Raw genomic sequence first — 23,776 nt, 5'->3', positions numbered from 1 at the left:
TGATTGTGATGATAAAACAAATGCTATCGATTGTAAGAAATTCGACTACTGCGGACGTGGACTACCAGAATACTTGGGTTCGTGCGATTTGATTATTAAAAACGTGAAAAGAATGTACGCTATGGTACGTGCAAATAAATACAAAGTGTTATGGGAAAGTCCGTTTGCCTGTAGAGTTATCGACGGTAACGATCTCTACCGATTACTTTGGAAAATTGCTGAGGGTTGTGGAGGGGATATAAATAGCCACACGGTACCATCGTTAACCAATCATTTGAGTGTAAGCTCTGTGGGTGTGATGATGGATGCCATATCATTTGTTAACGCTTTCAACGATGAAGATTGTTTTCTCAAGAAAATACCGTGGAAAAAGTTGTCCGATCTTCATGTTGGAGTAGACTATGTATTGTTGGATATGAGAAAGGTATTTAGACCTTTGTATGAGTATCGTATTTGCGCCATATTGTACGACGCCGAAGCGGATGAACTTGGTTGCTTTCAAATCTATTTACCACTGAAATATACAAATAGATTTACCGAAGACGAAATGACCGTTGTAAGACATCATTCGATGAAATTAACTTATTACGGAATGAAAGAAGACGGCTTCACTGAAGATTTAAAAGTAATTTTGTAAAACTATACGTCGAGTGTTTATAGGCCTCACGGGGAGAGATATCACTCGTTAAAAAAAATCTCAACGCGCCATGTTACATACCTCATGGGTGGTGTGGAAATTGTAACTTTCATTCACTTGTCAGACCTTACAGTGTTCACTACTAGCGTTTGTTATGTCTATCAAGGAAAGAAAAGTACGGGAATATGTGACTGGTGTTCAGTCATTACAAGCATTAAGCTGGCAAACAACTCTTAATACTATTCTAACGCATACTAGAGTAATTGACTATTATTCGGATGAAAGCACCATAAAGAAAGATCAAACATATCAATTTTTAAAACGATATAGTGCGATGGTACCGCAAAAGTTTTATGTCGTTTGTGTTTGGTCTTATCCGAATATTGAAGATGAAGACGATGTATTTGAATTGTCGATGGCATTAAATAATTATATATTTTGTGGATTGGCAGATTACGTGATCGTAGTGGACATGTAATCTCTAAATAGTCCTTTTAAGGACTACAACACTTAACACAAACAACACACATACACACAAATACACAAAACAGAAACACTTTAAACCCCCATACAATAAGTTGTAACTAACTATTGTTTTAAAACAATATTTAATTGCACTTATTGAATGTAGTGGTTTCAAGGCCCGTGGCACGATATGATATTGGATTTATCCACTATCAATTGTGTTACAAATGGTGAGGAGAGTGTTTAAGGTGGTCCTGAAAAGGACAGATTTTTTTGGGATAAAAGGATTGTTATATTCGTAAAGGTTTATATATTTTATCGTATTCAATAACTTTTTTATATTTTTTATTATTTTTTTCTTAAAAGATCTTTGGTACATATATATATTACGTACTGATTCAAAATAATCATATACTTCATCAATATTAGGAGAAAGGTTTTCAAGTGTATCGCTCTCAATTACGTACACTACAAATTCTTCATCTGCTATCAGATCCATTTTTGAAGTGGAAGTGTACTAGTTTAACTTCACTATTTATAAAAATTGGTAGGATGTGGTGGGATGATTGTGTTTTCCTGTTTTTTAAGGAAAAGAATAATTTTTTTGTTTTAATCGGAGTCTAGCGGATGTGATTGTTTATAGGGATGTCAAAACATGTTCATACGGTTGATAAGCAAAAAATAGTTGTTAAAACTTGAGCGGATGTGATTGGTAATAGGCGTTTTCTGTTTTAAAGGAAAAAATAACAATTTTTTTCTGTTTTCCTGTTTATAAGGAAAAAATAGTTGTTAAAACTTGAATGGATGTGCGTGCAATAGATAAGCAGTTCAAAACATGATTGTGTGGTTATGTAGCATTATCATAAGGAAAATAATAACGATTTATATCTACTTGTTCGTTAACAAGCGGATGTACCGGGAGTATAAATAGCCACTCGTATCCGTGCTAGAATCATTCTAAAAGCAGCTCTTGTAATAGAAACATCATCATGACTGACGGTAACAGGAAAAAGTTTGTCGAACAGTTAAACACGATGACCGTACACTAGAATCTGGCTACAAAGAGCGTCAGTGAAATGACAATCGACAAACCGTACGACATACTAACCGCAAATACGGTGGACACACGATAGGGGAAAAGTATCGTTTGCACATTTCGAGGTGATGTGGATGAAAAGTTTAAAGTATTTTTACCAAAACGATTCGCCGATACAATGAGTGTTGAAGATTTAAATGCAGTCATTGAGATGAAGTTGAAGCTGGTGTTCAAAGGAAAAATTGGAAGCATGTTTCATATGGTGTTTGAATAAACACCACAGTGAACAAGTAAGATCTAAATAGTTGTTTTAAGGACTACAACACATTACACAATCAACACAAAAAATACACATACATATACAAAACAAAAAACACTTTAAACCCCCATTCAATAAAAACTGTGACTATTGTTTTTTTAAATGTTTTCTTTGAAAAGAAAACAAGAAAAAAAAAGATATTTAATTACATTTATTGCAGGTTCCAAGGCCCGCGACATGATGTGGTAATAGATTTATCTACTACCAAATTATGTTGCAAATGGTGAGGAGAGTGTTTAATACATTGTTCTATTTTTTTGAAAATGTTGTCAGGATATCAGATGATTTTTCCCGCGTCGTTGGGTGGGGAGACTGTGACGTTCTGATTGGTAGAGAGAGTAGGACGTGGTAGGTGTGGTGGGGAGTAGCATATAAATACAGTGTAACCGGGTGAAGTAGTTTATTCTTTGGGAGACACTCGAGGTGTAAACATCATGATTCCTGTTAGTGAAGATGTGCGCGTACGTGTTGGTGATCAACGTCTTACGCCTATGTGTTTTAAATTAAAACACAGTTACGCATATGTTATCGACTTAACTGAACACGATCTCGATAAAAACGGTGATAACCTATTGGTGAAGATAATTTTCAATGATGGCGATTTCGGATGTGGACGAAAATATTATTGAGAATTTGAATGCGGTGATAATGCTATTGCACTTATTGACAGTAGAGGTGCTATTTTCCGGATTCTACGTGATGATGGTAACGTAAAGGCGTTCAAATTAAATCATTCGTCGAATATGAATTTGGATGCGAAGGTGTTACACGATCTCAATACGTCTCATCGAAAAAACAACGTAATTGCTGTAAACATGTATGTTGCAAATGAAAAAAGAAGAGTAACTTCTAATGTAGCGACGGACGGAGGACTTTTCTTCAGGACCCGTGATGAGGTAGATTGTTCTAACAACTGTTGTGATGATACCCAGCCTCTCTTGACGCCATGGATCAAAATCTCTTGACGCGTACGACAAGGATCAAAATTCAGAAATCGATTACTTTGAAACCAATCGGTATATGAGAGGACGTCATATCGGTACTTTTTATTTTATTTTATTCAAGAATACGAAACGTAAACAAAAAGACGAAGAAGAGGATAAAGAAAACCGTCGTTCATCGAAACGAATTTTTTTAAAATTTAAACAGTTTTTCTTAAAAAAGTCCTTCTAAGGACTACAACACATAGTACACAAACAACACAAAATTACACACATACACAAAACAAAAACACTTTAAACCCCCATACAATAAGTCGTAACTAACTATTGTTTTAAAACGATATTTATTTACGTTTACTGTATGCAATGGTTCCAAGGCCCGTGGCATGATATGATATTGGATTTATTCACTATTAATTGTGTTACAAATGGTGAGGAGAGTGTTTAACAAATTTTTAGGTATTTCCGAAATAGGAGATTGGTACGATAGACATATTCTTGCAAGTTTGCAATATTACATTTATGTATGCGAAACATTATTTCTTTACTTCTTTACAAGAGCATGATGTTATAAACGACAAACGCAGATGATGAGTAATGATAAACTTGCACAAGAAGGCGGGTTTCGCATACATAAATTAGAGAGTTATCTTTATTAAATGGGATTTTTTTTTTGTTTCACATAGATGTGCTTTCTTGTGCAAATTTATCATTACTCATCATCTGTATTTGTCGTTCATAACATCCCTGTTTTGTAAAGAAGTATCATGAAGACGTTTCTTAAGACATATAGTCGAGTGTTTTGTAGACCTCTAGGGGAGAGATCACTCGTTAAAAAAATCTCACTGTGCCGCGGTTGCTACCTCCTGGGTGGTGTGGAAATGCAACCATTTATTATTTTATTTACAGATAAGCAAGTATGTGTGAACCGATAATATATGTATAAGGAAAAAAATTGAGCAGATGTGTGTGGTCAATAGATAGCAGGTTTTTTCCTGTTTTTTTTGTTTTAATCGGATTCGAGCGGATGTGAGGAGTGATAGGCAGCTATTTCCTGTTCAAGAGAGTCACGCGTAGGCCGGACGGTCCGTCAGTCGAGCGCCGCATCCCGCACGGTAAACATCTCTCTCTACGTCGCTCCGCTGAAGCACGCACGCAAACACACGCGCAGCAGACACCGCCTCCCGGTGCAGACGGCGTCGCCTGGACGACCAGGATCATCCTCGAAGTACGTCTCACATCACCTCGTTGTGCACGAGCTACAACGAAGACCTCAAGCAGAACGGGCGACCAGGATCATCCTCGAGGTACGTCTAAATTTTTTTTCACAGACACCTCCTCCCAGTGCACGAGCCACAACGAAGACCTCCAGCGGGGTGGGCGACGCCTCCTGGTGCAACGACTACGACGGCTCGGATCTTCCTCGAGGAATGTCCGCGACGAGGCGACGACGACTATAAGGTTCTCGTCGTGGATAGTGCACCGGGAGGTGGCATAGGTTGGAAAGACTGCGGGCTACGGCGTCACCGAAGTCACAATCCAAGATGGCCGACCTAAAAAAAACAGGTTGGAAAGACTGCGCCGCCTCCGGTGCACAATCTACGACGACCAGGATCATCCTCGAGGAACGTCCAAAAAAACAGGTTGGAAAGACTGCGGGCTACGGCGCCACCGACTGCACAATCCAAGATGGCCGACCACCGCTATGTTTTCAACCATATTGGGCGCCATCTTGTCCGACAGCGGACGGCCGCCATCTTGGATGACGTCATTTCCGGCGACCGTACTACTCACCTTGGTACAAACAAGTTCGTCGGTCTCTAAATGAATCAGTGCCTCATTGCAGAATAGGGCGTGCAGGAACCAAGACTTGGCATTTTTTCTTGTAGGATATGTGAAACGGAGAGTTTATATTACTTGCTGATTTGGATGAGCTGCCAACCACGTTCGCTGATGCAGTATCTTCTGTAACAGAAAACCGTCTGCAACTGTAGAAGAATTCAGCTATGATCTTGATGTTATCCACGCAGCAGATTAGAGACATATAGAACATTTATAACTTTGTAAATAAAATATTAAACATTTTCGAATACTACATAATCTGTCTTGTAACACATTTGTATTATGAAATATATCTTTTTGAAATCGGGTTATTGTTTTGGGAAAATGCTGTATTTTTGTAGTCATTGCTCCTTACCTATTTTTACCTTGTTTTATTTTCCCTTATGAAAATAGGCATTTTAAAGTGTATAATACAATTTTAACTTATTTGAAATAGTCATCTTCCTAAAATAGGCAGCCCCAGTCTAACAATGATGATGTAGTAAATGAAACCACTGCAAGTGCAAACATCATTAATAAAATGTAAAATGATTATAGTATAGTTAAAATAAAAATAATTTATCTTTATAAACATAAAAGCTAAATGAAAATGAGCTCAGATTTTCTGGAGTTGAACTACAATAAGGTAATGTTTTATATTTTACACAAATATTTTTAATAAGCATTATCAAACAATTTTTACAAATAGCTAAATAGGTTTAGTTTAATTCTGAAATATTTAACTAATATTTAGTCCTAAAAATTCATTTAAATATTAAAAATAAACTAAATTACTCAAAAATTTTCTAAAACTATAGTTTTAGAATGTTGATTACGTCACCACCACAAACAAAAATACTACCATCTAGTTTGCGCTGTGCTTACTTTGTTGTTGTGTATAAAGTTATTTAAATACGAAATGCCAATTGATACTAGGCGGAATCAAGGTCCAGAAAATACTGTACAGTATCATTTATTTTTAAAAAAGAACGAGAAAACGTATGGAGAATTTCTTAAGGATCTTATTGACTCCCGAAACGTAAGGAAGGATAGTCGCCAGCTAGCAGAAAATCGCAAAGTGTGTAAGTGGTTTATTCTATACTTGTGATTGTCCAAAATAATATTTGAATATGTGGTTAAAATAAAAATGCTACAAAAATTTTTCTTTAGTTATAAAATATTTAACATAAAACGTGATTAGGTTATGTTGACTAATATAGGTTATTCTAAGTGATTGTGTGTGTGTGTGTGTGTGTGTGTGTGTGTGTGTGTGTGTGTATGTATGTATGTATGTATATATAAGATTATATAATATAAATGATATCTGTAATAAGGTAACGTTTTTATAATTCTTCCACTGAAAAAAATTACTGCATTCGAGTTTAACCTGCAGTGAAAGTTAGGTAGTAGCATTGAAAGGGGATACGTTTTTATTTTGATATTATTTGTATAAGCAATGTTTTATACCGAATGGATTTCAACAGGAACTGCCTACCATTTGCCTGCAGTGGTAAGGCAAATCCTTATTATTATTGATCAGAGCAACTTAAAAATTATAAATATCGGTTACAAAAAATAAGTATTTAATAGATCCTGTTAATTTCAGTTTTGTTGGTTTAAGGTGACAAATATAAAATTACTTACTTTAGATTCCTGATTTTTGAATACTTGCATTAATGATTAATTAAAACCATAGTATTTACTGACAGTACTCTTACAATTTTTTGTTTTTGTAACTCAAAACTTGCCCCTTCGTTCAATCTAAATTAATCATTTAATGATACAATCTAACTGTTTAAATTTCTCTGCAAGTTATATCCAAGTGCATTATTTATTTTTTTTAATGACATGTTTTTAAAAATGTTGCCTTAATCTGGCTTTTTGTATGATACTTCTAGAAGAAAAAGTGAAAGGAGTTAACAAAACAACTTTTTCTACTGTATGTGAACACATGGTGTTGAAACTAATTGGTCCACTTTTTCTCTTTACTGGAAATATAAAAAAAATATTGATTATGAAATTTGTGTAAAACATCTGATTATTGAGACATGATTAGCTGTAGAGTTGGGGAAACCTTCAATAGCTTAAAATCAGTATTATAAAAAATGCCATCTTAGCTGAATTAATAAATTTAAACATAATTTATTTTATTTTCCAGCTAGTAATACTTCAATTAAGTAGTAAACTTAGTTCTTATTTTGCAGTGTGTAAATGGCAGAAATTTCACCAAAATATTTTGTGAAACTTAAGTACGGTATCTATTTATTACAAAAAGAGCCCCTTCCTGGGATTTTTTTGTACTGTTGCTTATTATTTTGCCCGGACCATTGCTTGTTTGATTAAAATATTTTACCAATCCCTCAGGTGGCATCGAACCAAAAATTATAGTAATTCAAGGTTACAGTCCTGAAATATTCAAGCTGGATACAGATAACAGCATGTTTACATAACATTTACTGAAGTGATTTGCATAGTACCTTTGCAAAATTGCAATCTGCATAATATGTCTATTCTGTATTTTACATGATAAGTAAATATTACTAAATCACACTTCATAATTAACAAAAAAAATTCATCTTCAAATTGCATGAATGTAAGTGAAGATGAGTTTTCTTAGATTCTTAAATTTGTAATTTAATCTTAAGCCCTGTGTAATCACCACATTCTACCCAACTGCTGATTAATATTAACAGTAAAAACTTTGAACCCCACAGGTTGGTTGAATAGCTAATCTTTACTTTTTTATTAAATTTTTTAATCTTCAAATATAATATGTGCAGTGCGTGAAACTCTGTTATTTTACTTAGTTCCTTGTATTAATTTTAAACAGATATCTACAGTTTTTGGTTATTAAATAGTGACTGATACAAATAGTTACATTAGAAGTTTGTGACTAACATACAGTATATAAATACTGGTTTCAACTTTTAATTTATTTATTTTTCTTTTATTTTCACTTTTACATTACTGTAATCACCATATTTTATTAAAGAAATTTACTGCAAGATTTAATTTTAAGCCATTTTATGAAATAGTTTTCATATTCTGACACTAAGCAAAAACAGAGTGAAAATATGCAGCTAACCTACAGTGGAGTGACTTTTGCTTATTTACAAAATTGTGACTTGATTAATGTGGAAAATTTTCATGATGACTTGGCCAGTGAATTTTTGAGATTTTGTCACTTTATGGGTTTTTTACAAAATTAGGTGTAAGAAAAATAAAAATTACAAATGTGCTTGGACGGAAGTGTGAATTGCTAGCTGGTTTTTGTTTGGATATAATTTTATTTAGCAGTATTGAAAAGAGAGTTTTGACTTCCAGTTCCACTAGACTTATACTTTTAAGAATCTCTGATGTTGTATAGAGTGATATTTGAACTTGTTTCTAGTTGTAAAGATGTATATAAACACATACATCATTCACAATATTAATTAACTACATATATTCATCATTAATTTTGTATGGCAGTTTTTTAAAAGGATGTGTTTAGGTAAATGATAGTACAAGGGTTGTTCATGTCAATCCAGGACTTTTGTTAGACAAGAGTGTAAATGGAGATTGCTGCAGATTCTGTTGGTTGTACACGTTAGGTACAAGTGTCAGCTACTACCGCATGATGCACTGGGTTGGATTGAAACAATGTTAAACAACAACAACAGTCAGTCATAAAAAACATTGAACAGGAACAGGACATTGTAATGAAATTTCTCGTGAATGAAGGCGTAAAACTTGGTGAAATTTATTTACCACCCCTTCCACAGTACGGTGATGAGACTGTTAGTGACAGTAAAATATGTGATGCAAACGTTTTAAAGAAGGCCATATGTCAGTGAATGACAATCCCAGTTGAGGTGGTTTGGAGCCACCAAAGTTATGGCTTCAGTATTTTTGGATAAAAATAGCATAATTCATGTCAATTTTCTACCCTGTGGAGTCACTATTAACAGTGAGTACTACTACAATGCACAATTCAGATGTGCACAATGCTGGTGTGATCATTAAAGGCATTCTGTTTTTGCAGGACAGTGCACAACCGCATACAGCCCACTGCACACAACATGCATGCTGCAAGATTGTGGCTGAGAGTTATTGTCACTCCCTCCCCCCTGTGCAGTACAGACCATGCTCCCAACCATTTTAACCTGTTCAAGCTCTTTGGACACTTGAAATTGTTACTGGGAGGCCAGCATTTCAACAGCAACAATCAGATGACACAGTCAGTCCTATCTTGGTTTTGATGTAATGACAAATCTTCCTACACTGTGTCTCCACACGCTAGGATAAATGTAGCGGTGAATTACATCGAAAAATAAAAATATTTTTTACTATCATAAGTGTGTTCTACATTTATTAAAGTTAATAGACCCGGATTGACCTGAACGCCCCTTGTATCATTGGATATAAGAAATTAATTTTTGTTAACATGCAAGTTAAATAATCAATTTTATCATTAATATGATTAAATGATGGTTCTATTAACTCTTGTAATGCTGAATTATTAATTTACATTCATATACATATTAGAAATACAGCATGAGATATAATTCATCATATCATAATTATCTTTGATTTAATAATGTTGCTATTTACGCCTGTGGATGTCCCTAGATAACAGTTCAAAAGTCCAAAGGTATTTTAATTACACAAAATATTTGCTGGTTTCTAGACTTTGTATCACAGAACTGTATGACAAAAAAATTATTTGATGGTGTGTTCATTTGTTTCAGTTATAAAAACATCTGTATTGAGTCAAGCTAAAGGCTCGGCATATATTGAGGTCGGTAAAACAAAAGTTATTTGTTCTGCATATGATCCTAGAGAGATTCCAAATCACTCTGAATTTATTCTAAATGGAGAATTATATTGTGAATTTAAATATGCTACTTTTGCTCAGAAAAAGCATAGAGGATTTATTCGTGATTCAGAAGAGAAAGAATTAAGTGTGTGTTTAAAGAGAGCTCTGGAACCTGCTGTCTGTAGGGTAAGTTATAGATTGATTAATTATTTTAAAGTGTATAAATTAAAATATATATATATATATATATATATATATGTGTGTGTGTGTGTATACTAGTAAATGGGAGTAACAAATTTTATAATTTACTCAAATTTTAGTCGCATTCTGTATAAAGTTTTGTTAATTTCTTGACCTGATCAAGAATGTTGCAAGGCTTAATTGCTGTGCTTCATTAGTCATGAATTAATTATCTTTATAATTTGATTACTTTGTATTTGAAGCTTACCCAAGTAAAATTATTGCAGCATTGTTTGTTTTACTGTTATTTAATTATTACATTTTCAATTAAAATCACTTGTATTAATACTCTTGTAGATAAAAACAAAATTCTCAAAACACTTGTTTTAAAGTAATATTAGTAAGTTGCCGGTCTCCGTGGCGCAAGTGGTAGCAACTCGGCCTTTCATTCAGAGTTCCATCATATCCTATCATATTAGGACTTCTCATCCTCTGAAGTTATTCCTAACGGTTCTGGAGGCTAAAAAAAAAAAGAAAACTAGCTAGTTAAGTATAAATACCTATCTCTGTGTTAGCCATGGCATTTTTCATGCGCTAAAAAAAATTCTATTTCCATATCCCATGCACAAGCTTCAAGCTTATTTGGTGATATCATAACTTCAAGTAAAAACAAAATAAACTTATCAAAAAAACAGTTTTTAATGTAGTATTAGTAGTATGAGTATCATAATAAATTTTACTTCATTCTCAACAAATTAACAGACAAGAATTAACTGAGAAAAAGCACAACCAAGTAATGGAGTATTTACAGTTTATGTAATGAAAATTATTTATGAAGTTTAGTGTGATGGAAACCACTAGGTGTTAGGTCTTAGGTCGGTACTAAATGTTAATATTTTGTATGACAAGTTGATAGATACAAATATACTTGTGTTTTATAATTTAGAAAACAATTGAGTGGATACATTTTTTGATTGTTTTAGCATGAATTTCCTAATTTTCAAGTTGATGTTTATGCTCTTGTGTTGGAAGATGATGGAAGTGTGCTTGCTGCAGCTATTACCTGTGCTAGTTTAGCCCTCGCTGATGCTAGTATTCCAATGTATGACTTAGTTACCGCTCAATCCCTAGTAAGTAAACAATTTCTTTTTCATTAGTTTATATTTTTTTAGAAATTGTATTTGAATTTTTCTTATCTCTTTGTTGTTGCTCTGAAACTACTTAGGTAGGTTATTTTTGAAATTGCAATTCACTTTATTATTAAAGGTAACATAATTGCTGTGATGATAATTTTCCTTTATATTATTTCATGATGCATTATGGTTTGAAATTATTGAACACAGCAATCAGGAATACTGTTTTCCGTTAGAAAAAAATATATTTATTTCCTAAATAATGGCATTTTTCACTTGGAAAAAAATTATTTTGTTAGCATGTTCATGTGTGATGTGTGTTTGTACTTTTAAAATGCTTAGAAGTTTACAATGCATTTTGAAATTAGCCCTTAAAATTGTGTTTTCCTGTTTCTGTGGTTTTCTGCTAAATACACATTATTACATCCCTATTATCTGCATTTGATTACATATCTTGAAGTAATCTACTCTGACGTTCTAATGGTATTTTCTTCATTAGTGGGGATGAACTATGTGTTAAACACATTTAATAAATGTTTAACAGTAATTTTTGTTTTACAGGATGATCCAGTTTCACATAACCAAAGTTATTTGCTACTTTTTTTATTATCCAAATTCAGCATATTGTCGCGTGTTTGTGGCTCGATCAGGATATTGAGAGATTGACAATTTAGAATGTTTAAATACTTACAGTTAATTGGTTTAAAATGTTCATAATTACAAGACAAATCAGTATTAATGACAATAGTGATTAATAATAATAATGAGAGACAATATTCAAACAATTAATACATAATATAATCAAAACAGTAAACGTCTAATAATATTACACATCAAATAGTCATAGATGTCAATAGTACTAATAATAATAATAGACAATAAAAAAAAATTAATAATTAACATAATTATGGCATTACAAAATCCATTAGACAATAATGGCAACAGCAAAAAATCATAATATTACATAATAATATCACATAAATAATCATAAATGTCCATCATAATAAGAAACAAAGATTATATACAAAACAGAATTTAAAATACTAGTCAGGATTTATTCCAGGTAGATAAATAGAAAACCAGAATTCAGTCCGATTAACAGAGGATATAACATAACCGCTAATACGCTAATACCTTTTTAACTACTAGTCTTGTATTAACAAACAATAGTATACTAGGTAAGACAAGTATAAAGTTCACTTGCAGATAACTTTGCTGTCCATAAATAAAACTACCCTAATGGTTTATGAATGAAATTTTAGTACATTTTGTTTCTTTCACTTTTAGGTCTACAGTAACTTACCAGTATATTTCTTGTTTACTTGGATTTACTCTTGGTGTCACCCTAGTCATATTGAATTTAATTCATACTGGAAATTTGCTCCTTTACTGTCCCCGGAGAATGCTCTGACTGACTGATGTCTCGCACTCTTATCTCACAGAACCACACCGCAGCCACTAGCTGGACTGCTTCGCAGAACTCCACCAAACTCACACAACTATCGTCTTGCAGCCTCTACTCATGGAACAGATGTTGTAACAGCTCGCAGACTCATCTCTCGCACAACTCGCAACCTTCCCTCATGGGACTGACTGTCTCACTGGATAGTACTGAACTGATTCTAAATGGTTTATCCCCTTACTATTTATACTTCTAGCCTATTTACCTGCTGGATTGGATCCAACTTGAAACATGAGAATGATGACCAAGCCTTTCATTCCCATGAATTCCATAACCCAGTCCGATATCTTTTCTCACAGTACAACAGGTGTTTATTGTGTGAGCAGGCAGTATAACAAAAGACAATTGTTAAACGGACCTGTTAGCTTTAATAAAAGGGCTTCTTTTTGTCCCTTTCTGATAACTTTCATGATAATTGGTAGGAATTTGATACTCAGGCCCGTTATACCAATCTTGTTACAATATTCTCTTCTTTTCAATCATGTAAAAGCTAATTTGTCCTCAGCTGTAGATAATAGACTGAAATATAGGCAGTCTATTTTATTTAGGTCTAAAAACTTTTTCATCATTTTACTAATTTCTATACCATTTACTACCAATAAAAGAATTTCAGATTTCATTTTGTGCCAGCTGAAAAATGGAAGAAAATTAATTTTTGAAACTTGTTATTTATTGGTTCAGTGAAATCGCCAATATCTGGAATACTTTTTATTTTAACTGGCATATTTTCTACCAAGTACTTTGCTTTTATTTATTTCAAGTTTCAGAAACTGATTACATCATTTTCTAGAATAATACCTCCATCATTTTAATTATTTTTTACTTTTGGCAGGAATATTTCTTAAACAAAGAAAATTGTTTATTTGAGGATAAAAGAAAGTTGTACAATGTTGATTGAATAATGTGCGATTTGTGACCTGCTAGTATAAATTTGCTTATACACAATTATATTTATTAAGCTGTGAATATTTAAAATCATGTTTGAGCATTCTCAAAATGTTAATGAAGAATGTATTAATTCAGACATAAATACTTAAAGTGATACATGATGCTAGCAGTATCACACTTTCTTCACATAAAAGAATTAATTAGTAACATTTTAGAAGAGCTGTACATTGATGGAAGTTACTCGACAATTAATGAAATAATTGAAGAGAGATTTTTGGGCTAATTCTGCATATATTTATTTATTAACAGTATTAAAATTTATTGAAAATCAAGTCATGCTACTCTGATTAGGAAATGATTCATTTAGTTTGATTCAAATCAGTTTTAAATTTTTTTATTAAAAAAAGAGGATTTTAAAATTCTAATGCACAATGACTTTGAAGATTAAAAAATCATTAAAACACTATCAGATGAATTTGCTTTCAAAATATTTCACAGATTGTGTTCAGAATGAGAATAAAAATTTGAATTGCATTTTATTAAAACCAATCCATTTATGTATTTACTAATTTTGTCAATGCGTTCACATTATTGAGAGAATATTATACATGTATTATGCTGTTTGCAATAACAGAATGGTTATTGAAGTGCTGTATACAGTATTCTAATAGTTGAAAATTTTTGATAACTAGCAAGCAATATGGTGGAATTGAAAGTGCTCCCAGTTACTGCAGCTTTGACTGTATTACTTTTCGGCTTATTAAATTTAAAAAATAACTTTTTAAAATAATTATTCCTTTCTCTGATTTTATCAATATATTTTTCAAAAAGGAATTTAAAAGTATCTCTCGCTGAAATAACTACAGCAAAGTTTGTGATAGCCTATATGTACTTTATAATTTTAACTGGTAAATAAAAGTATTTTAGGTTAAATAGATAATTATTTTTATTTTTCCCTTTAGATTTTTCATGTAGGGTTTGTAGTCAATGTTCATCCTGTCTGTAAATGTAGTCACTACAACTTATGTGTACTTTTATCATTGATACAATAAATTTGAGTGTGTTGCTCTTTGTTTACTAGGCCTAAAATGGGATATAAACAGTACTGTCATAGTATAAGTTTAAAACAGCTGTTTTTAAATGTTTTTCAATGGTTCAAATGTGCCCTCAAATCTTACAACCTTAACCCTAAAATACTAATGTAGTAAGATTTACATGAGGACGGATCTTTTCCGCCTGTGGACTCACCCTTTTCCCTGCCTTGTTCAGCCTTCCGCTAGGCTTTAATCTTTCATTTTGAATTACATTACCTTAGAGTGTGGGTGTGTAAACATGTGCGGTTTTTTTTTAGAAGGACTAATTCTCATCAACTGCGCTAAATGTGTATGCTTATTTTACGTATCAGTAGTATTTATAGAAAATAATTCATTTGTCAATTTCATGATTAATTAATAGTAAACAATATTTAGAAGATATTTCTACTAATTTTTGCTTAACATGCATAATAAAGTATTTCTTTTTACGTATATTTTTTTTATTGATACACTGCCTAAATTAGGCTGTATTATTTGTATAGAATATGGAAAATTTGTATGTGAATCCCGTACAGATTCTTCCAGAACTGGCTAGCGATGAGTGTGGTGAAGAAGATTGTTTAGAAGAAGATGACCATCTGTGGGATTCTGAAGATAACAAAATAGACCCAATGTTTATTCCATGTCAGGATGAATTTGACTGCGATCCCAGTATCGAGGATGGTGTTAAAAATTCAGTCTATCAAAAAGCCCATTCATTGAAGCCTTTCAAAGGAAGAAGCGACAAAAACTGATTCTTCAGTAATTTCAATTCCACTAACACAAAATATATTTCAAGATAAATAGTAATGTAATTATTAGTTCTTCAGACAGAAAAACTGTGTTGGATAACCAATGAATATATTTCAGTTGATGCTAAATTTACATGAAAGATTTAATTGGCCGTGGCAAATGCAAAGAATTAGATTCCTCAGCTTTTTCATGAATTAATACTATTAACTCAGAACATAACTAACCAAAAAAGTCCAGATCCAACATTATCAAGAGAACAAAACGGTCCACAAAAATATTGCCATAAACTGAAAAGAATGACGACAACTTACTGCGTGAAATGTCAACAACCCGTATGGAGAGAAGAACATCAAACAAAGTATGTCCTAATTGTTAAAATTACTATGTAAATATAATTATTTTGTTTGCTATAAATCTACTTTTAAATAATCTTTGTTTTACATTTAGATGATTGTTTCTATTATAATCATTTACTCTAAAAAAATATACATTTGAAATTTCAATTTCCTATCATTATTCTTCATCTTTTTTTTCTTGTATTTTCTTAAAATAAAATATATGATAGAAATAGGTGTTATGTTAAAAAAAGATTTTATTAATAAAAGAAATAAAAAAATCACCCAAAAAAGGATGAGGTGTTTACCTTGATTATAAAGTGGTTGTATATGAGACCACAGCTCACACTTTTCTTTTTGCTCATGCTTAGAAAATTTATAATAGAAATTTTTTTAAAAGTAATTTTTTTGAAAACAGAACTATTTGTACTTTTTTGTATGAATTGTGTTTTGTTTTGAAACAAAAAACGGCCAATGCCTTGAAAGGCAAATCAAGTGAGAGTTCAGAAATTGTTCTGATCAATGGAAAAAATGTTTGGACAAGTATGTTCAATGTAATGGTATGTTGAAGCTGATTGAATTCTCAATTTGTAAAAATAAATTGTTGATCTCTCTGGCAGAGTGGAAGCTTCTTGGTCTTTTGTCTGGAGATCCCATGTTCAAATCTCAGTCAGGCATGCCATTTTTCATACACTACTTATTTTTCATATACTTCAACTGATTGATGAAAATTGGCTGATGTTCTAATATTCTGCATGATGTTTTGTATTAATGTTTTTGTCCACCATATTTTTCCTCTAACAGTTTTTTTTTAAGTTAACTAATGTACTTCTTGGGATTTCCACTCAAGCTCTTTTATATAAATGTTTGTAAAAAAAAATTCATTATATTTTCACAGGGAATTCATGGAAATTATTTATTTATGGATCCTACTAATGAAGAGGAATCTTTGTGTACTTTAACTCCAGAGGGTGACTGTAAAAACCATGGTGCAGTTGTAGTTTCTTATGCTACTCAATTACAGCAGGTTTGTATTTTTCCATTAATACATCCAGTTCTTGTTTTCTATATTAGTAGAATAATACTGTGAATTGAAAAGTGTTCGTTTCTTTTTATTTTCTCCAAAAATTAAGACATATTTTTTATGTATGGGCTTGTTATAAGCTTTTAACCTCACTTTACTATTTTCCATGAAAAGAGTGCCAGAATATGGATGTTTAGGCCAGAATATCAAATGGAAAGTGCTAATGTAGCTCTTTATAAGAAAAAAACTAAGTTTGTGAACCCTATAATAGCAACTTTTCCTTACTTTTTTCTGATCTATTGTTGCTTTTATAAATTTATTGCAGAAATGTATTTGAATAAATATATATTTTCAAATCATGTAAGATTATTTATGTTTAGAATTCTGGTATCTGAAAGTGTTACCAATGTAAAATACTTGTCATGTTGGGCTATATTAGATATTTTATAATATGCAACTAACTGGCATTATGATTTGGTGTGCATGTGGTTGGTTGAAAACTGTACATCTTCTAGTTTGTAATAGTTTACTGTATGTGGTTGTATTATTTAAAATTCATTTTTTTGAACAGGTATTTTTAATTGAAAAAATGATTTTCTGGATTAATTCACTTTTATTATATTTTTTTATATTTTCTAGCATTTTATTACCATTAAAACATTGTTCTTTGTTTTATGTACGAAAAACCTAAAGAAGTCATTTTTTGATTGGTCACTCAAACTTTTTGAATCCATCATGTTGATATATTTGTCTCAAAAGATGCTTTTTGTACCTACAAATGTGATTACTTAGAGAAAAGCTCCCCAATGGAGAATTACAATATAAAATGATTATAATCGTAATAATATCAATCTCAACATGTTATTTGGTGTGATATATTTGCAACCACACAATTATGAATTCTTTCAAATTACATGTTTTGAATTCTTCAAAAGCTTTGTCATTCTGCCAAATAATAGAATTAGCAGTTTGACATGTGTCCAAAAGACCAATAACACTGAAGTATTTAATGTTGTCATTTTTTACATTTTTACGTTTCAAATTTATCACATAAAAAAATTAATTTGGTTTGTTTTTTAAGTTTGTGATTTAGAATAATTTTTTATAAATAATGCACAACCAATATGATTTATCTTATTTCCATTTGCATTTAATTTACCTCCCAAAAAGCAACATTTGTAAAGTATGCGTAGAGCTTTCAAATTGATTTATATATTTATTTGATAATTGGCCAATTTGGAATTTTACTATTTCTTACTATTTACTATTTACTATTTTTGACTATTTCTCACTTCTCAGATTCAAATATATCTCATTCCTTCCTTCCTACCAGATCTTTCTGTTGATGTCACCATTTCAGCATTGTGATGTGCTGTAATAATAAATAAATTTTATTTAGTTATAATTTCCTAAGAATGGAAGATTATATACTGGATGGTGAATTTTAAACTTTTATCCAAATATGATTGTAACAATAGGGTTACAAATTTGTAAGTTGATATTGATTGCGCATCTTCTACTGAAGGGTTAGATTGCTAACATGCACCAGTAACAACATCTTTCATTCTACCTTGGACATGTATATTGCTCAAATGAAATGTAATACTAGAAGAATTAATTAGTCCTTTGAGTGCTGTTAATTGTTATCATTAGCCACATCACATTTACTACAGCAGGCTTGATGCCAAATTACAGTTTCATAATGTTAGATGAATTTTGTATTGGTTAGTCTAACCAGGATACGAGCCCAAAACTTTTCAAGTGTAAAGCTAAGATTCTATCAGTTCCCCCCTTCTATCATGTCCCCCTTATAATGGTTGGATAAGATAAAAAAGTTTATCTCTCGAAAAATTTAAATAGCAGGAAATTTGTGTTCTAACCATAATAGTTGATTAATAAACTGAGAATGGTAACCTACAAGCAATAATGAAAGAATTATAAAGACTAAAAAATATGTAGAATGCAGCACTGGCATGCTCATTTAAAGAGGTGATGAGTGACCATGAACCAGCTTGATGTGTGGTGTCATTTTCTATTCATTAGGAACTGTGTTATGTGTATTTCTGTGACCATCTGCATGGACACATCTGTGATTTCACTGAGGACTGCAGATAGACTACAGAGTAACATCAGATTCTGCATCCAACTCAGGAAATTTATGGAAAAGATCTTTAACATCCTCTTGTATGTTAAAGGCCTGATGGCCTGGTGGGATGAAATAAAATTTCTTACATTGTTTGTATCAGTGCTAGCAATTTTCATATTTATTTTTTTTAATATCCACGTCATTGCTTCCAAGTTCATGATCCCAAGCAAAAGGAGCTGTATTTCAACAAATCTCTTATGACTCAAACTTTACATTGAAGGTCATTACTGTCAACAAGAGTTTGGTGTATGATGTGGTTCAGAAACTATGCAGCATTCTTCATAATTGATAAGTTCACACTCTATGGAGAGGAAATTTTTAAAGTGAGATCAGTTAGTGTTGCAAGCTAGAGAATGCTCATCATTTTCTTCAATATTCGTAGAGTTCTCAGTGTGAATTCATTTCAGATGATCAGAATTCTACTTAATATTCTAAAGTGTGTGAGAGGACATTCAACATAAATCATCTTGAAACTGTGGAATGAGGGCATTTGTATGCTAATTCAGGCAGTGCTTTTCGCAAACATTTAATAAAATACCAGATTTTATTTTTATTTATTAAAACATGGCCATCTCACCATAGGCGCTGAATTCACTGGATTTGGCCCCATGCAACTTCTTCCTCTTTCCCAAGATGATACTCAAGATGAAGGGTTAAAGTTTTGATTTGTACAAAAGTTCAGTACGAGTTGTATTTAACTCATATTTAACACATTTACAGAACATGAATTCATTGAAGCATTCAAGCAATGGAAGAAGTGCTGGGAGTGGTGTGTTTATTCACAAGGGAACTAATTTTAAGGAGGATGTTAGACAGATTTGAAAATCAGTTCCTTTTTGTATTGTATTTTTTTAATTATAATTTTTTTTTAGTTCTTTCCTGGTTATAGATTTTTTTTTGGACTTTGAAAAGCCATTTGAGACATCCATTTAAGAACTTGACACTTTTAAGCAGTGATATGGCTCAAGGTTATTTGTAATGGAGAAAATATATTTTTCTTTCAGAACTGAAACTTAATTGCGGTATTCCTTATTAAATTGTATTAATTTCAACATTCTTTCTTTAATAAAATGAGAGGTGCTTCATGCTGGAAGCCCATCACCAAATACAAGATGAAGGGCAGTGTCTTTAGAAACTATCAAATTAATTAGGTTTAAAAGTATTTTTAATGTAAAACAGTATCTTCTCTTACTATAAATGTTAAGTGAGATTGTTTTTAATTTTTCAGACACACTTATGTCATCCTGCAGTTATTTTTAAAACATAATAAATTTGACAGTTTCTAAAGTTGCTCTATATCACATTTGATGATGGACTTAGCATATTTTGTTGTATTGTTTGTCGTCTATTTCTTTGCCTATGATCTAAAAACATTTATATTCAGTTTGATTGTATTTGTTTTATAACAGTATTATAATTTGTAAGATACAGAAACCACCAGGCTTATTCATACAGGAATAATACAGGAACAAGAAATAATAATACAATACAATAATAATAATAATAATAATAATAATACAGGGTACAGGAATAAGTTTGTTTAATTTAGATTAAACAATGATAAATGTAATTTTATCAGATAACTAGGAAGAACGTTAAGTGCAGTAATTTAATACTAAACATTTAAAGTTGAAAAATATTTTATAAAATTAACCTTTTTCATAGCAAACAGTAATCCAGAGAGGAACTGACAAATTGTTACTGGTCTTGAGTGACTGAGAGATCATATTGGGTACACAGCAGCCAGGAAGGGTTTCATTCTTCATTTATATCTAAGAAACTGCTCAAGCACTTATTTCAACTTAACTTTCTTTCACTTATTTAAACATAGAATTGGAATCTGAAACTGAACTATCTTCATAAAAACCATGAATTGTAAACTATGGGTAGAATTACCATAATGAGCAAAAAGTGAACATTTATTATCATAACCAATTTAAGTTATTCAGTATTTCCATTGTTTTAATTATAATTTCTGATAATACATGATTGCAAATAAAGAAATATTTGGCTTTAAGAGATTTTTTTGTGCACATATTATATTTTAAGTGGTATTGACCATTCATTAGTCTCTAATAAATGCCAATATTGTGAAGTGAAATTATACCAGTTGTTTAACTTAATTGCCATATGGAAACTGATTTATTAAATGTGGCCATTCGGGTACTTAGTACCTTTTAATTTCCAGGATGATGCTCTCATGAGGTGTTTCCAGTGTTTTGGAACAGTCAGGTTGTAAAGAATGCATATACCATCTTACTTTGTAACCTGTAGGTATTTTCTTCCTTTCTTATTTCTTATGATCACTCTCGGTAATTATTGATTTTGGTAAATAATGATTATATTTTTACTCGTATTTATGTTTTAGAAAGACTTTTAGCATTGCTTATTTTTGTTGTTTGTGTTGTCTAGGTAACTCAGTTTAAACAAGTTGGAGTAATGGATCCAGAGTGCATAATAGAAGCAACTAGTCAGTTAACTGAGAATTGTTCAGAGTTGTATCAGCTTGCTCAGCATTGTCTTGCCCAGGCAGTAATTAAAATGACAAAGAAAAAACATCAGATATCGGATTTGGGTAAATCTTTTGAAAATGTAAAAATTCAAAATGGTTAATTATTAAATAGTTTTATTATTATTACTGTTATTTTTTTTCCTTAAGTAATTACAAATAATAATAAATATGTGTATTGTTGAAGCACTTTACATTTCTTTTAGTCATTAAAAGATGGAGCCTTGAATCTAAAAAGGACATGCCTCAGGATATTAACATCATGCCTTTTATTATCCTTCTTATAAAACATTTATTAATGAAAACTCCTAACAAATATTATACTATACTTAAATGTGCAGACTTTTACTATCTACGTGATTGATCTCTTTCTGTTTTTAAATTTAATTCCCATTTTTAGGCTACGTACACATGAAAGCGATTGCAACCGCGTGATTGCAGTAGTGCGGTATGAGGTACACGGAATTGCATGAGGCGTACACATTCAATCATTTCTGCCGATCGCCCGTTCTGTCGCGCTACTCGAAGTTCTAGCTGTTGCCGCGCGACTACCACCGCGCGTTCTTAAGTACACTGTGGTATATTGCTTTGTACATGTGATCGTGCGTTTTGAAGGTACGGTAGTAGTTTTTACTTTTTGTCATCCATTTATATTGTTTTATTTCATTGTTGCAATACAAAATGGACACTGAGCGATTTGATACAGAACGTTTCATAGACGAAATGGAGAAAAGGCCAGCTCTCTGGGACGTACAAAGTGCGGAATATAAAAACAGAAAAAAAAAGTAAATTTTGGGAAGAATTGTTGGAATTGTTCAGTGAAGATGGCGATTCTATAGAACACAAGAAAGTTATCGGTAAGTGAATAACTTCTATGAAATCTTTATGTATAATTATGTAATAAATTTTAATTAGAATTAAAATTAAATTAATTAAATTTAATTAATTCCTTTTAATTAAAGGAATTAATTATTCCTATGAATATTCCTATTTATGTGAAATTATGTAAGGTTAGAAATAAATTGAATAACTTCAAGCTGTTATTATAAACACACTGTTATTATCATGGATTACATTTTTTTTATTTACATGATAGAACTTGGCCTACATGTATCTATTTTATGATTACTGATATTTATATTTTCTCGTCCTGCCATGGTAATTTTCCATCTGTAACAAAATACTTAGCAAACTTATCTGTAACTTGGTTAGCAGATAAACTTCCTCATGGAACATTAATTTTTTCCATGCTAGTTAATGAAGACCCGTAAAGTGTATCTTCAAATTTGTAACCATCCCTCTTTCTGACATAATTGTGTAAAACACAACAAGCCTGAATTATTTCTTCCGCAAAATGTATGTTAACATTTAACGGTCTGTGGAATATACGCCACTTGTTCGTCATTATGCCAAAAGTGCATTCAATAAACGTAGGGTCGCATAATGTTGTCAGTGATCCTGAAGGCTTCATCTCCTACGAATATGTGGGGTAAACCTGCTACGTCACTTCTACATATCGGTTTTGGATCAGGAATATTTAACGAACCGTTAATTAATTTTTGGTACAGTAATGATTCTTGAAACACTGACGAGTCGCTACTTTTCCCATATGCCCCGATGTCTACGAAGAGGTAACTGTAATTAGCATCGCATACTGCCAATAACAAAACTGAGAAATACTTTTTGTAGTTATAGTATAGGGAGCCAGTATCTGTAGGTTTTACAATTCTTATGTGCTTGCCATCGACAGCCCCGATGCAATTTGGAAAATTAGCGTATTTGCAGAAACCTTCTGAAACTTCTTCCCACTTCTCTTTTGTAGGTTCAGGTGTATAAATGTATTTTAATCTTTTCCAAATTGCTGAACATACTTGCCATACCAATTTTGCAACTGTAGACTTGCCAATACGGTAGCAATATTGCAGATGACTTAATGAGCATCCGGTAGCCAAGTAACTGGAAAAAAACAGACAAACAAGTGAGATTAGAATCGGTCGAAATTATTGGAAAATATATTTAAATTAATAAAAATGTACATATAAATTTTTTGTTTGGAAAAAAATTTCTGTTGTGTAGGCTATAAAAAGGTTTTCATTGTTTTCATGACTTCAATTTTCAATTGTTTCAGGACGTTCAAATGTGTTCCTTAAACAAATGTCTTTCTGATTACTGAATATAAGTAAAGTTATTTTTCTGTATGCATTTATTATTTTCAGGTTCTCATTTACAAAAAAAAATGGAAAAATATTAGAAACT

General features: G+C 31.8%; 1 protein-coding gene across 1 annotated transcript; it reads left to right on the top strand.

The window, feature by feature from the left end:
- Nucleotides 1-6,046: 6,046 nt before the first annotated feature.
- Nucleotides 6,047-21,646, top strand: LOC142330340 (exosome complex component MTR3-like). The gene is made up of 5 exons (XM_075375574.1): nt 6,047-6,301; nt 9,950-10,203; nt 11,181-11,327; nt 16,740-16,868; nt 21,424-21,646. Exons 1-5 carry the CDS (start codon nt 6,139-6,141, stop codon nt 21,622-21,624), a joined length of 894 nt encoding a protein of 297 aa, XP_075231689.1. The 5' UTR covers nt 6,047-6,138; the 3' UTR covers nt 21,625-21,646.
- The last annotated feature ends 2,130 nt before the right edge of the window (nt 21,647-23,776 follow it).

The sequence above is a fragment of the Lycorma delicatula genome, chromosome 1, assembly GCF_047948215.1.
Source record: "Lycorma delicatula isolate Av1 chromosome 1, ASM4794821v1, whole genome shotgun sequence".
In the NCBI taxonomy this organism is placed as follows: Eukaryota; Metazoa; Arthropoda; class Insecta; order Hemiptera; family Fulgoridae; genus Lycorma; species Lycorma delicatula.
This window is presented reverse-complemented; position numbering and strand designations above follow the sequence as displayed.